The sequence below is a fragment of the Diceros bicornis genome, chromosome 6 (genome assembly GCF_020826845.1).
Source record: "Diceros bicornis minor isolate mBicDic1 chromosome 6, mDicBic1.mat.cur, whole genome shotgun sequence".
NCBI classification, from domain to species: domain Eukaryota; kingdom Metazoa; phylum Chordata; class Mammalia; order Perissodactyla; family Rhinocerotidae; genus Diceros; species Diceros bicornis.
In genome coordinates this window covers 63,466,883-63,480,725 of record NC_080745.1, presented here as the reverse complement: position 1 = coordinate 63,480,725, position 13,843 = coordinate 63,466,883, and the positions used below count along the sequence as shown (strand labels likewise).

The window sequence follows — 13,843 nt, the reverse complement described above, 5'->3', positions numbered from 1 at the left end:
AGCAGATGACGGTGTAGGCTGGTGCTACTCTAAGCGTGGTCCCTGGAGAGAGCATCGGCACCACCTGGGAGCTGGTTAGAAATGTAGAAGCTCAGGCCCCACCCCAGACCTGCAGTATCAGAATCTGCTTTTACCAAGTAAACCTTCCAATCATCTAGGGGGCTTTTACAAAATACCGGGCCCCACTCTAAAGCAATTAAATCCCAATCTCCGGAGGGTGCTCAGAAATCAACATTTCTAGATGCTCCCTGGGGTGGTGTGCAGCCAGAGTTGAGAACCTCCATCTTATCTAGATGGACCGCTGAGGCAGGATGAGGGTGAGCAATGCTGAGGGACAGGGCAGATGTACCCAGAGCAGGGGGGTGGGGACACCCCCAGAGGCGCTCTCCTCACAGGCCTGTTGCTCCTCCAAGACAATGGAGCCACATTCTCTTGAGGTCAGGAAAACCTTGGCTTCTGCGGTTCTCAGAAGAGCATGTTGCCGCAGAGAAACGAGGAAGACTGGAGGGCCCAAAATCTGCTGAGGGGCCAGTGTGAGCTAACAGGTGGTCTGACAGCCAGCCCATAAATCGCCTCCCTGGGCAGTCAGGTGGCCTCACCACAGGGCAGGGGCAGCAGAGGCCTGCTTGTTTCTCCTCACCTCTGAGGAAGCCACTGCTACCCACCCTCGCCCAAAGCCTGCCCAGCCCACCTGACTCCCTCAATCCACCCCTTGTCTCCCAGCCTCCTACCCCCACCAAATATTTATGGACACTTCTATGGTCAACCAGGACCAGGGATTATTTTTCCACTGAACACACAGGATCAGGCTGCTTCTGGCCAGAGCACAATACTGACCTCTGTCAGCTGCTGGTAGCTGGTGAGAGGGAGCAGGCAGGGAGAGGTTTCCTCAGCCCATCCCAGAAGCTCCAGTATGGCACTCCTTGCCCACCCCCACAAAGGGCCAGGCCCTGCTCTGTACATCAGCATTGTCCCCAACATCTGCTCTCAGAGCCCCCAGCAGTCTCTTCCCTGGGGTCCCCCCAAAGACCCAGGAGGCCCTGTAAGGCCTGAGCCCACCCTTCATTTCCTTCGGTCACAAACGCTCCCTCCTGGTTGGTCTGGAGACAGGCAGTTAGTGTTGCCCGGTGAGCACCTGGGCTGTGAATCGGTGAACAATTGCCTCTGACTATATGAAACAGAAACCTCAAGAAACAGTGGGCTTCTCCACACAAGAGGTCTGGAAGTGGGCAGGCGGGACGTCCAGGTTCCAGACTCATTCTGTCTTTCTGCTCTGCCAGGGGGTGGCCTCTGTTCTCATGGTTACAACATGGTGCCTCCTCCTCCCAACTTCTCCATCACATTCCAGGCAGCAAGGTGGAGAAGGGCTGAGAGCAAAGGCTCTGGCCCTTTCATCACGAAAACAGTCATTTTTCCCAACAAGTGCCACCTGGTAGATTTCCACTTCTAGCTCACAAGCCTGAACTAAGGCACAGGGCCATCCCTAGCTGCAAAGGAGCACAGAAAGTCAAATGTCCCAGCTGGTACAGAGTTCTGATAAAGAACACGAAGGATCTGGGGTAGGCCACTACACGCTCAGCACCAGGTGAGGAGAGGCAGAAGAGCCCAGTTCTGGGTTCCAGTCCTGGGATGTAGTGACCGTGTGACAGTGGGAGCACTGCCCAGCTATAAATGGAGTAATCACGTCTACTTCGCAGGGTGGCTGAGTGTTAAGTGGGGATATGTATGAAATGCACCTGGAAACAATGCCCAGCATTGAGATGTTCATTAAATGGTAATTAGTATTTCTATTAACCAAAGGCCTTGACTTGGCCCACTGCCTACACATAATAGGTGCTCAGTAAGTTCCTCATTGATTTGTTCATCAACTAAGAAATGCTACTGGCAGGAAGGCAGGGAAAAGACAGGAACATCTTATCTAAAAGCCAGAACTGTTACTTTCAGAAGGGGGACAGAACCTACACTTGGGGTTTTGCTTAGGAAAATACATCCCCAGGTGGCACGTCAGTCAACACAGGTGAGGAGACATATAATACTCTAGTATACGATACATATCAAGTCTGGGCTGGGTGGCAGGCACTACTCAAGCAACTTTAGCATTTGAATTTAAGCCTCCCAACAGCCCTTTGATGTAGGTACTATTAGTATACCCGTTTTAATGAGGAGGAGGAGGAGGTTCAGAGAGATTAATGAGCTCGTTAAAGGACACACAGCTTGTATATAGTGGTGGGGCTAGGATTTGACCCCATGCTCTTAACTGCTGTACTACTGCCTGCAGGAGACAAAGCAGAGGACAGGAGTTGGGGTGCAGGCAGCCATGCTTGTGCCACCCTGCCTCACAAGATTTCTGGGAGTCCTGCTCAGACCCCACTCTAAGGGCCCTGACAGCGTCAGAGCCAGCCTCAGACCATGGCTTTTCTCCCGACTCCCAAAGCAGCCCACCCCCATCCAACCCCTCCTCCCCTCTCAGCCCTGTCAGCATCCAGCCTCTTGAGTCCCACAAAGGAAGCTCACATCCCACAACTGTTTAGTTGGCTGTAATCCTGGCTAAAGTTCACTCTTTGGGAAATCCAACGTCGGGGGTGGCTGCTGCTGGAATGTGCGCGGCTGGGACCCAGTGTCCCAGCTCAGACGGCAGGCTCTGCTGGGGCCCTGAAGAAAGCAGGCGGCAAGGGGAATCCAGAATCCCCAGCCCCCGGCTGTGCCAGAGAATGGAATGTGCTGCTCTGGGCTATAGAAACAGACCCAGCCAAGGAAGGCGGGCGGTGCTGGAGCTGGGGAAGCTCCTGCCACAAGGCTGCCTCTGTTCCCCTGGAGGCTGAGCCCACTTCACGGGGGGGGGGGAGGGGGGGGGGGCTCCTGTTAGTTAGCTCAGGGGCTCAGAAGCTCCTGGAGCTGGTGGGGGCACGGCAGAAGAGAGGGGAGGGTGACAGCCAGGGTTGCTGTCTTCACCCAAAGTTCCTCTAATGAGGCATCTACAAGCACCTGTGGCACAATTCACTCCCTGGCTGCACAGCTTGCTAGCTATGTGACCCCGGGAAGCTTCCTTAGCCTCCTCAGGCCTCCACTTACTCATCCGTTACATGGAGTATTTAATAACAGACCCTAGCTTCCAGGATCGTCATGAAGTTTAAATGAGATGACATGCTCAGCAGGTTGCCTGGCACAAGTGCTCAATAAATGTAGGATGATCTTTGAGCCCCCAGCTGTACGACAGATGCTGGGGCCAGGGCCCCTCAAAACGGGTGCCTTGAAGGTCCCAAGGAGACAAGGGGATGAAAATGGAGCCTCGTTTGGCTTCAGCTCTCAGGGCCAGGTGACCAATGACCACAAATCTTGAAGACCCCAGAAACCACAACCAGTTTGAGGTCTGTCAGGGCTTCCTGGAGGCTGCTCCCCCACCCCACCAAACCACGAAAGCTCGACAGAACCCTCGACCTAAGCCAGGCTGCGGGAGCAGGTGGTCCATCCCAGATCTGCCCCAGCAGAACCTGGCGACCGTCCCCTCCTACTGCGTGCCTGAGAACAAAGCTGCCAGGCATCTAATTCTATAACGGACGATCTGTCTTCCAGGCCACCCCATGTTCAGTCCTCTCCACGCTGGTGACCCAGCCAGCTGTAGGGCACAATCCAATCCTGGTAAAGCCTGCCGTGGCTTCATTTTCCCAGTGGTACCTGCACTTCAAAGTCGTCATCCCTGGGCTGCTCTTACTGAGGCCCTCACACACCTCAAGGGGACAAGGAGGTGTCCCCCTGGCTTCCCCTCTGTGAGGCTACTGACCCCAGAAGATGAAAACCATGTTTCTCACAGCCCTGAATCCCATGTCCCGGAAGCCACACATGCTATAGTCTGTATAACACCAACATCAGGCATTGTGCTCATTTTCCCAAAATGAAATGATACTGACTCTGCTTTTTCAAACTACACTCTAGCCCCTCTCTGAGATTCTTTTCTGAATAATAAGACTATTCTAAGGTTAAAAAAAAAAAAAAAAAATCACTGTCCTAAGCCATCCGGAGCAGTGTCTGTTCTCTTTCTGAAGATTGCCAGGAAGACGGCAGTGATTAGCATTCACTGTGCATTTAACTGGGTGCCAGGCACCACACTCCACGCCTCGGGTGGACTGTCTCATTTCATCCTCCAGCAGCCCTAGGAGGTAGGGTATCACTATCATGCCTACTTTACAGATGACAAAAGCAGCACAGAAAGGCTTGGGGGCAATGCTCCTGGGGCAACTCACTCCGGCATGGCTGCAGGAGGGCCAAGCGTGGAGCCAGCCCACCTGCCTCTACTGCTGCCGGGACTCACCGGCTGATGCAGGCTGCTCCTGTTCTAAGGGAAGTCCCTTCTGCCTCCATCCTCTAACGCTGTGGGGAACACACATCCTCAAATGGACATGGTGTCACGTCCACAGTGAGGGGCTGGACTGGATGATCTGTGAGCATCCTTCCAACTGACCCACCTATGACGCACGCAGAAGCACAGGCGCAGCCCCAGCCGCCTCTTCCCCAGGTAGTGCTATCACTGCTGTCCCCTTTTGCTCCAATGCCCTATTTTCCATTCCTCCAAAATCTTTACTCTTCCTCTGGACCACAAGGCTGCTGAGGCCACTTTGGTACTTTACGAAGTGAACAAAGGTCCTGGCTGCTTCTCTGCCTCTCGGGGCCCCTCGGGAGCTGCTGGGGCTCCCTCATACTAGGGGAAGTTTCTGGGCTAGGCAGAAGCCCATCTAGACCAGACCAAGGCCTCGGCCTGCTGCAAGGACACCATGGCATCTCACGGTCCGAGCTGCACGTGCATGGGACCATGAGGATGTAGCTGCCACCTAACCTCAACTCCCCGAGGCAGGGCCTCCCCCTCCCTCTTTACTGCCCCAGGCCTACCATCTGGAAGACACAACTCATACCCAGCTCTGGCCTGCAAAGTGCCATGCCAGGCCTTTCACAGCCACTGCTTAACTTCCTTGGGCCTCAACTTCCTTACCTCTAAAATGGGGAGAACAGTGCCTACCTCATACGGCGTCATGAGGATTAAACAAAAAGACATGTGTAAAGCACTTCCCACAGTGCCTGGCACCCAGTGAACACGCCACACACTCCAGCTCTCAGAGAACTGCTTATACTTCCCATCTTATAGCCAATCCGGCTGGCTCTCAGCTTCCCGGAGGACTGATCCTTTTTTGCTTTCTCAGAGGGATTAGCTAAAATCTTTCCATTGTGAAGCCTGCATTGCTTAGCATTTACCAAGTTCTGGTCCCAACCCCAACCCCCGGCCCTCACAATTCGGTCATAAGACAGAGCCTCAGGTCAATCCGACAAATATGTGCTGAGCCTTCCCCCGCAAGGCACCACTTTCCTTCCAGCTGCCCCTACTCACCCAGACTTCAGCCTCCACACCCCCTCCAGCCCTGTCCAGCAAGTACAGCCCAGGCCTGCAAACTCCGCCAGTGCTGGGGGACTCTGGCTCTCCAGAGAGGGTGAGCACAAGGACCAGCATGAAAACATAAGAAGCTTGAGGCCTTTTTATTGACAATTCTCCATATACAAAGAGATCCTTTTAGTTCCTCTCCAGTGTAAATAAAGTACAGGGTACTTAAAGATCATCTCCTACCAGGATAAAGGAGCCCGAGGAAGGGGGTATACCAAGGTCCGCTCCCCAGGGACTTCACCTCCCTGGCCTGGAGCAGGCCCCTGGTTGCCCAGCCCTAGCTAGACTGGTTGGCCTGGCAAGAAAGCTGGCCTAGGATGGTCCTTGTCTCCTCAACCTGCCTCCTTGGGTCCCTGCTTAGGGTACAGAAACATCTCTGCCTCCTATGGGCTCCGGGTCCTAGGCAGCCCATGACCCACGGAAGCGTACTGGGGGAGAAGAAGCCTCCCATCCTCCTCATCCCAGGATGCCACATGTTCCCAGGAACCACACAATAAATAAATAAATACTTCAAAAGGCAGGACAGCTCCAGGGAAAGGAAGGGGTGCCTGAGCCCGCTCAGGGCTTAGGGAGAGAAACTGAGCCCCTAAGAGTACAGAAGGGAACATGAAATTGTTGGAGAGAGGATGGGGACCCCAATTGGCCTTATCCCACAACTGAGACTGTGCTGTTCGGGAACAGCCCTGGACTCTAGAACCCAGCACAGCGAGATCCTACACTTCCCCGCCCCCCAAGGGTCAAGGGCTTCAGGACCTCTGCTCTGGTCTCACACTCCATGGGATGAGGGCCTGGGGAGAGGAAATACAGCTCTGGGCCAGAGGAGGGGTGCTCTATGCTCTGAGCAGGGGAGCAGAGTGATCTGAGTGCCCAGCATCTACCTGGGGACTAAGGGCTGAGGACACCAGGGCAATATATGGGCTGAGATTCTGCAAGTCAAGGTCTCCGCAAGGTGGGGCGGAGGTCCTCTACGCTGCTGGGGCTCCCCACGCTTTGTCCCGCTTAATAACGAGGACTCTGCCAGCCCCTCCTAGACACATCCTCCTCTGGGGGAACTTGGGAACTTAACCCTGTTTCTAAAAGCACTTTGGTCTTGTTAGCCCTGGCCACACTCTCTGACGGGGAAATGATGAGATCCTGATGCCTGGAAGGACATTCAAACAGCAGAGCTGGGCATGGCATTCCCAGGCCCTTCTGGAGGCTTTCAGAGGCCAAAGGCTTGGCTCAATACCCAGTGTGGGGAGAACCTCTTCCCAACCTCTGATCTCTGGTCTCCTAGACTTCCCAGGTGTGGAGAGACGCCCTGATACTCAGAGATCCCAACTGAGACCAGGCCTGGCTCACTGCTGCCCTCTAGCTTATATTCCCTGCCCAGCCCTGAGTCCACCAGCCCAGGCCAGGGCAGAGCAGGGCAATGCCAGATCCTCCAGGGGCTCCTCACCCCTCTAGGGTTTGAGAACAGCTATCACCAGCCATCTGCAGGAGTGGGGAACAGCTCCAGAACCTGGCTGGAGATAGCAAGGGCAGGAAGGGGAGGCCTACCTAGCGTTCGGGCCACATGTGCCCAGCACACACCACATGGGGCAAGGGGTGGGGGAGTGGGTCTACTGCTGGCCCCAGGGACTGGCGCCTGCTTGGACCCTGGCCCCTCTTCTCACTTGCTCAAGGTCTGGTTACACGAGGCACACACAAACACAGTCTCTCTCTGGGCTTCAGGGGCTGAAAAGGAGGAAGAATTTGATGAGACGCTTCCTCATGCCCTTTGGCTCAAGGCCCCAACTACTAGAACCACCTCCCCACCCCGCTGAAGCCCCAAAGACCCCCCACCACCCAGCGCACACCCTCACTGAACCAGCTCACTAGCCTGCCCTTGGAGACTACTTTTCCCATGGGAACCAGGGACTTCGGGGTGACCGTGCCAACAGCAGGCCTCTCCCAGGTGTTCTACGCATCAGAACTTATTTTGGCACCAACAGAACACCTTTAAAAATGTTTTTTTAAATAAAATACCAGAAGAAAATTTTCCAAAATGTTTTAACAGTGGTTATCTCTGGGTGGTAAGATTACAGGATTATTTTTCTCTTCCTTCTTCTTCTGTAATTTCCAAATCTTCTAGAATAAGTATATGTTACTTGCATGACCAGAAGGAAAAAAAAACTTGATGTATCATTATAACACATTACAAGGCAACACGTAAGGCATGCTCCCATTTCTTTAGAAAGCACGCACGCATTTATCCTGTGTGCACGTTGGCACTCTTCCTCTTATCTGTATTGTTTTGTTGTTTACAATATGTACGTACAGCTTTTATAGAAGGAAAGGAAACGATTTTTTTTGTTTTGTTGAAAGTGTTACCAAAGTCATGAGAAAAAGAACAAAAGTCAGGGCGGCGGTGCCCTCAGGAGAAGGCAGGAGTGGCACCCAGAGCCCGGGCATGTTGCTCTATTTTGTAACTTTAGTGAAGCAGTCACAGGTACTCGTTATGATGCTTCATAAATCAGATACATTACGTATATTCTTTTGCATGCATCAAATATTTCAGTTTTTTGTTCGTTAACGTGCAATGGAGGAGATGTTACTATGGGCCAGACTAGGCTCCCAAGCTCCTTTGACCTCTCACTGACCCCTCGCTCCTCTCCCACCACGCAGCACCCCCGTAGAGGAGGCAGGAATCAGCCCAGCCATCCCCCTGCCCTGACCCCGGGCCACTGCCCTGACCCCCCGCCACCTGCTCCACTCACCTGTGGCCCCCATGGAGGACTTGGGCACTTTGAAGGAGCAGCACCGAGAACAGAAGCTGTTTCCACAGTTACTGCAGCTCCGCTGCAGACAAAAGCCAAGGTCAGTATCAGATGGATCCCCCAGCACCCCTCTTCTTTCCACCAGCTGATCCCACCCAAGGGACCTGGGATTACTGCGGGACTGGGGAGGTGCCTGAGTGGGGCAGGACTGAGACCAAACAGGACATCCCATGGGAAGGCTGGTAAAGGTGTGGGCACAGGGGCAGGGGATTCCCGCTCATCTGAGCAAACCTCGGACCCCAGGCCCAAGGGGGCCCGAGGAGTCAGATGTCATCGATGATTCCCCACTACTCCCCTAAATCTTGCCCCAAGTCCCCGGCAAATACACCCTCCCTCAAGGAGACTTACCCTCTTTTTCAGCACTGAGAAGTTGGTAGCGCAGCCCATACAGCTCCCTGAGAAACAGAGGCAGCAGCTCAGCCTTGACCCAGCCCGGGCCTCCCAACTCTCACCTGCTCCTGGCTCTTCTAAATGGGGACACTCAGGATGCCAGCCCAGCCCAGACTCCTTGGCTGGGAGCAGTGAGTGAAGGAGCAAAGTCCAGATCTGGAGACGGAGGGATTCCAACTAAGAAGGAAAAACTGATGGCCACTGGGAATCGATGTGTCCAGACTATACACAGTTGCCAGCCCTGCACCCTCTCAAGCTCAGAGGCCCAGCCTGAGGGTCCAGTAAAAATCAAAGTGCCTCCAGCAGAATCTACTCCCTGGAAATCAGGCCATGCTGGCAGGGACCTGACAATAGCAGCCCTCAGAGGAGATGGCTCCCACGACTTCAATGAAACTTGCCTAACGTGGCCCCTTCCGTAGTGTCTCCTTACAAATACTCCACCCACGGGTATAGAGAAATGCCTGCTAAAACCCCAGACTCCTCCCTTCTGTCGCCTGAAGATTCCAGGAGAGAAGCTCAGACCCAGGCACCTTCCAAGAAGGCGCGCAGGGAAACAGTGCCGCCCAGGATGGGGTGAGACAGAGCCTGGAGAGAGATCCTGCTGGAACAACCAGAGACCCCAACATGATAAAGCTTCAGACAATGACAGGGGAGTCAGTGGTAGCTAAGAAAATGACTGGGAGGAGGCAGGGGTGTAAGAAGAGATGAAGGATGGGGAAGGAGGGGACTGATCACTCTTTTAGAGGCTATGTCAAGGCAACTAGGCCTAACAGAAGCTGTGCTCAGCTCCCGCCCATGCTTCCAGGAAAATTAAAGATGGAAAAGATGGGCTGCAACAAGGACAGAGCGTGAGGAAGGGAGTGCACGCAGGTGAATGAAGAGAATCAGAAGGATGAGGCAAACCGACATCTGAGGAGAAGAAAGGCCACACCGAGCCCTTATGACTTCAACAAGCTCCAGAAGCAAAAGAAAACTCTAACAAGAACCAAGAAGGTTCCAAGGGCTGCCCCCAGGAACACTGACTACGGCTCAATGCAGAAATCGCCATGAAGGCAGGGGACACTGAGCCAGCAGAGAAAAGGCAGGGGTCCACGGCAGGCATGAGGGAGCTCCCAAAAGGGGACCAGAGAGCCCTGCCAAGGGCTGTGGCCCCAGAAGGAAGCTGAGTTGGGTCCTGGAAAAACTTGAGAGGGGATAAGGCTACTGGAGGAGATTTCTAGAACTTGGGGCCCAAAGGCCTCCTGTGATCTGGCTGGAGTAATTATCAGCTTCAGGGATCACTGCTGTCTGGCAGGCCAGTACAGAGAACCAGGCCTCAATCTCACACAAAGGCCCCAGAGCTCTACTGGCAGCTACATGTGGTCCCTTCCCCTGTCCAGCCAGATTCCCCTGCAGGTCTTGCTAAGGGAGACTCAGTGCGTTCAAGGAAAGGAGGGCCCTAGCTAAAGGAAGGAGAAATCTGAGGCCGAGGGGCTTAAGGTAAATGCTGCTGCTGTCAGCTCGTGGCCCCGGCAGAGGAAAAGAAAGAGAAGAGCACAGTGGGTATCACTGACTGGTGGTGTCAAACCAGGAAACAGGCTGCTCTAAGACTCTGTCCCCCACACTAAGAATCTGGGCGGGGCCCTCCACCTCTGCCTCTCCTTAGCAAGATGGGCAGGGGCATGGGATGGAGGAAAGGAGCTGCCCAAAGACTGACACTCTGGCCTGTGTCAAGGATTCCTCTTAAGTGGATGGAGCGTCAGGGCTGAGCACCCCAAGGCAGCCATGTGGTCTAGTTAAACAACCACGTACTCATGCACAGGCCTGGGGCCAGGTAGGGCTCTGAGTGCTGACACCAGCTCAGACAGGCGGACAGAGGAGGAGGGCACCCCTGTTCCCTTCCAATATCTACCAACTTTTCCTGCCCCTATTCTCAGCAAAGGTCCTGACTCACATGTGATGATGCCACGGGGGCCAGTGAGGGCAGGAGAAGCCTAAGACCACGTGGGGCCTGCCAGGGCAATGGTCATGGAGTCTCCATGACAGAGGGGCGCCCTTCCCACCAGGACTCCCCCACTTGGAGGCCTCAGAGAAGCTCCTGAGCAGCCTGCCTTCATTCCTCTCGTGCGCCCCCTTCATCCACTGGCAGCTGGAACGGAATGGCTCCCAAAGCAGCTCACCTCACCCTGGCCTGCTGGAGCCAGACCCAGGAGCAGAGCTGCTACACCCGCCCTCACAGCAAAAAGCATGAGAACGTCTCAGGGAAAGGATGGCAAGCGGTCTTGAAGGATGGAGAACTCAGAGGGACTTAGGAAAAGAAGCATTTTCTGCCCTTGCCATCGTCGTGGGAACCTAAAAGGCCTTCGCCCATTCTGGCAGGGATTATCTGAACCAAAAACCAAATAAAGAAACAGGACAGACATAAAACCAGGACACTTCAGACCCCAGGGCAGAGGGAGAGAGATGAGTTAGAAAGAACATGGGAGCTGGATCAGATGACCTGGATTTCAGTCACAGGCCTACCATGCACTGGCTAAAGACTTTGGGAAAGTCTCTCTTTTCACTTCAGGTCACTCACCAAAATGGGAAGATTTAAGGGCCTTTACTTAAAATTCACAGATATAAACGAATATTTGCCAGAGCAAGAGTATTCATTCTTGTGTAATGTCACTTGGGACTTCTGGAACCCAGCTGCTTCCAAGCCCATAAGAACTGCCTGCTCCTCTCAGATCTACCATCAGGACTAAATGAGACAGTGTACGTGTAAGTGCACCAGAAAGAGTGCTCCACAGAGGTCAGCAGTCATCGTAAATAAAAGAAAGAGATCCTGAATGCGTGGGGGGCATTCACACAGCAGAGAAGCAGCATGTCCAGGATGTCCACTCCTGAGAAAACAAGTGCCCTGGCTGCTGCAGGGGCAGGAAGGCAGGCCCCCGAATGCCCTGGTCAAACTCCTCAAGATAAACCCCAGGGCTTCTACCAGGGCACAGACGCTGGAACTCACTCCCACCAGAACACACAGTACAGCCACCCATCCTCCTCCCCGTCAGCTGACACCAGGCAGAAGCAACGCTCCTCTTCAGGAGTGCGGTGACTCCCGCATCACTCGCTCTCTAGGCTTCAGCCATACCTTTATCTGGCTCAGCTCCTGCTCTCCTGACCTGAGCCAGGTTTCCGAGCTGTGCTAACAGTCAAGTCCACCCTCATGCAAAGCCGCCTCCCTTGACCCACCGCCATCCCCCAATAAAATAAGGACTGGTCAATCTACAAACTTAGCTGGGGAGAAGGGACCTCAGGGCTCTATCATGCCCAGAGGAAGATACTATTTGCTTCAACTTGCTTGTACCTGGATGGAAAAGATCTAGATGGGCTCCAGGAACCTGCAAGATGGACTAGGGCCTCCCATATTAACAGTGACCCTTATTAAGCACTTATTATGAACCAACCAGCACTGTGCTAGCACTTAATAAGCACTGTTTCATTTGAGACCTATAACAACCTTGTGAAGAACAGTGAAGAACCCTTTTACAGAGGGGAAACTGAGGCACAGGGAAGTTAAATAATTTGCTCAAGGACACCCAGCGGAGCTGGGATGTGCACCAGGCAGTCAGACTCCACACGCCCTTCTCAGCCATTATTCTACACTGCCTTCTGAGTGTCTGTCTGTCTCAGGATTACACCTCTCTGCAGTCCTGCGCTGGCATTTCCGGAACTGAGTTGTTCATCTTCCCAAGAGCTAATGTTCAATAAGGACAGAGGGTCCTGCTGTGAGTCTGCTATCTTCCCAGGGCCCCACGAACACAGCTGTACCCCTTGCTCTTGTCACAAACTAGCACCCACAATTCCAAGACTTAAGTCCTGTGGCCAGGCGCCCCTCCCCACCCCGTTCCCCGTCCCTGGCCGTACCGAAGTTGTTGGTAGGGTACCGCTTGCGGAGCCGCTCTGTGAGCCGCGAGACCTTGCTGCGCAGCACCTCATTCTTGCTCAGGAACCCATTGTCCTGCAGGGCCAGCTCATCCTCTGCTGGGCACGGGGCACCCTCGTCATCCTCCTGTGGGAACAGCTCCTTCCAGTCCTGCCCATCTGTGGCAGGGCTCCGGGACCTGCGTGCAGAGGCCCCCCAGCACAGTGGACCCCACGAGGCGCCGTCACAGCTGGCTTGGCCACCTCCCCCCGCCCAGCCCCTGCCCATCTTACCAAGGCTCCTACTTACCAGCACCGCCAAGTGGGTCTCCTGCCTCCCAAGGTGCGAGGGAGGAGAGAAAAGAGAGAGAGAGATAGCAAGAAGAAGGAAGCTGCTGGGAGGGGGCCCCAAGCACAGACCCTGAGTTCTGTCTGAGCACGTCCCAAAGGCTGACGTTAACAGAGGCCCCCATAAAACGATCCCAACATCAAATAAGCTTGGGAGAAACTGTGTACTACTGTTTTTCAAACTGGGTGAAATTAAGTGGGCCATTATTTTAAATAGAACAGGAAAGGAAAGAAAATATCCCTTACAATATGTTTTTCAGGAAACTTTTGTTTCAGTTAAGTTTTATATATTTTACAGACACAAGTGTGAACTGGGTCAAGACGTAAAATGTGTTCCTTGCTGTGAGTTATAAACAAAAATGCCTGAAAGCCTCTGTTATATATATTCCCCACCACCACCACCACCATCAAGATTCATGGTCTACAAACATATACTCAAGTCTCAGAGCAATCTTTCAACAGTAGAAAATGTAAATGCCTACACGGATGAGGCTGATGTGAGAGTGAAGGGGACTGGGTGTAAATCGTAGGCCAGGTGGAAACTCACAAGACCCTCATTTCTTATATCGCAATTTCCCACTTTACAAAGAAACATAAAAAGAAATGATTTCCTACTATGAGAAAAACAATAGCGCAAATGTGACAATAAACGGCAACCACCAGAAGGACTCAGTGACTGGGGACAAGGGGGACTGGTGGGGACTGTGTGACTTTTCTAAAGGGGACAGTCACTCCTCAGCTACACTGATGCAGACTCAGGGCTACCAGACCTTCTGATTTTTCAGAGAAACCGAAAATCCAGAGTTTTCACTGAAATCTCCCCATTTTTATAATTTTATTTATTTATTTTTTCCCCCAAAGCCCCAGTAGATGGTTGCATGTTATAGCTGCACATCCTTCTAGTTGCTCTATGTGGGACGCAGCCTCAGCATGGCCGGAGAAGTGGTGCATCGACACGCGCCCGGGATCCAAACCCGGGCCGCCAGCAGTGGAGCGC

At 53.5% G+C, this 13,843-nt stretch overlaps 1 protein-coding gene across 9 annotated transcripts in view; it reads right to left on the bottom strand.

The window, feature by feature from the left end:
* ZFYVE27 (zinc finger FYVE-type containing 27) overlaps nt 1-13,843 on the bottom strand; it is a 66,047-nt gene that overhangs the window by 39,468 nt on the left and 12,736 nt on the right. For 5 of the 9 annotated variants that reach the window (XM_058543694.1, XM_058543692.1, XM_058543691.1 and 2 more), the window contains 3 exons: nt 12,502-12,646; nt 8,575-8,621; nt 8,167-8,248 (listed from right to left, as the gene is read on the bottom strand). In XM_058543694.1, coding sequence (XP_058399677.1) covers nt 8,167-8,248; nt 8,575-8,621; nt 12,502-12,646 — 274 coding nt within the window. Of the gene's footprint in view, nt 1-7,051; nt 7,538-8,166; nt 8,249-8,574; nt 8,622-12,501; nt 12,647-13,843 lie in introns of those variants that run through there. The other 4 variants (XM_058543699.1, XM_058543695.1, XM_058543696.1 and 1 more) reach the window with 3 other exon arrangements.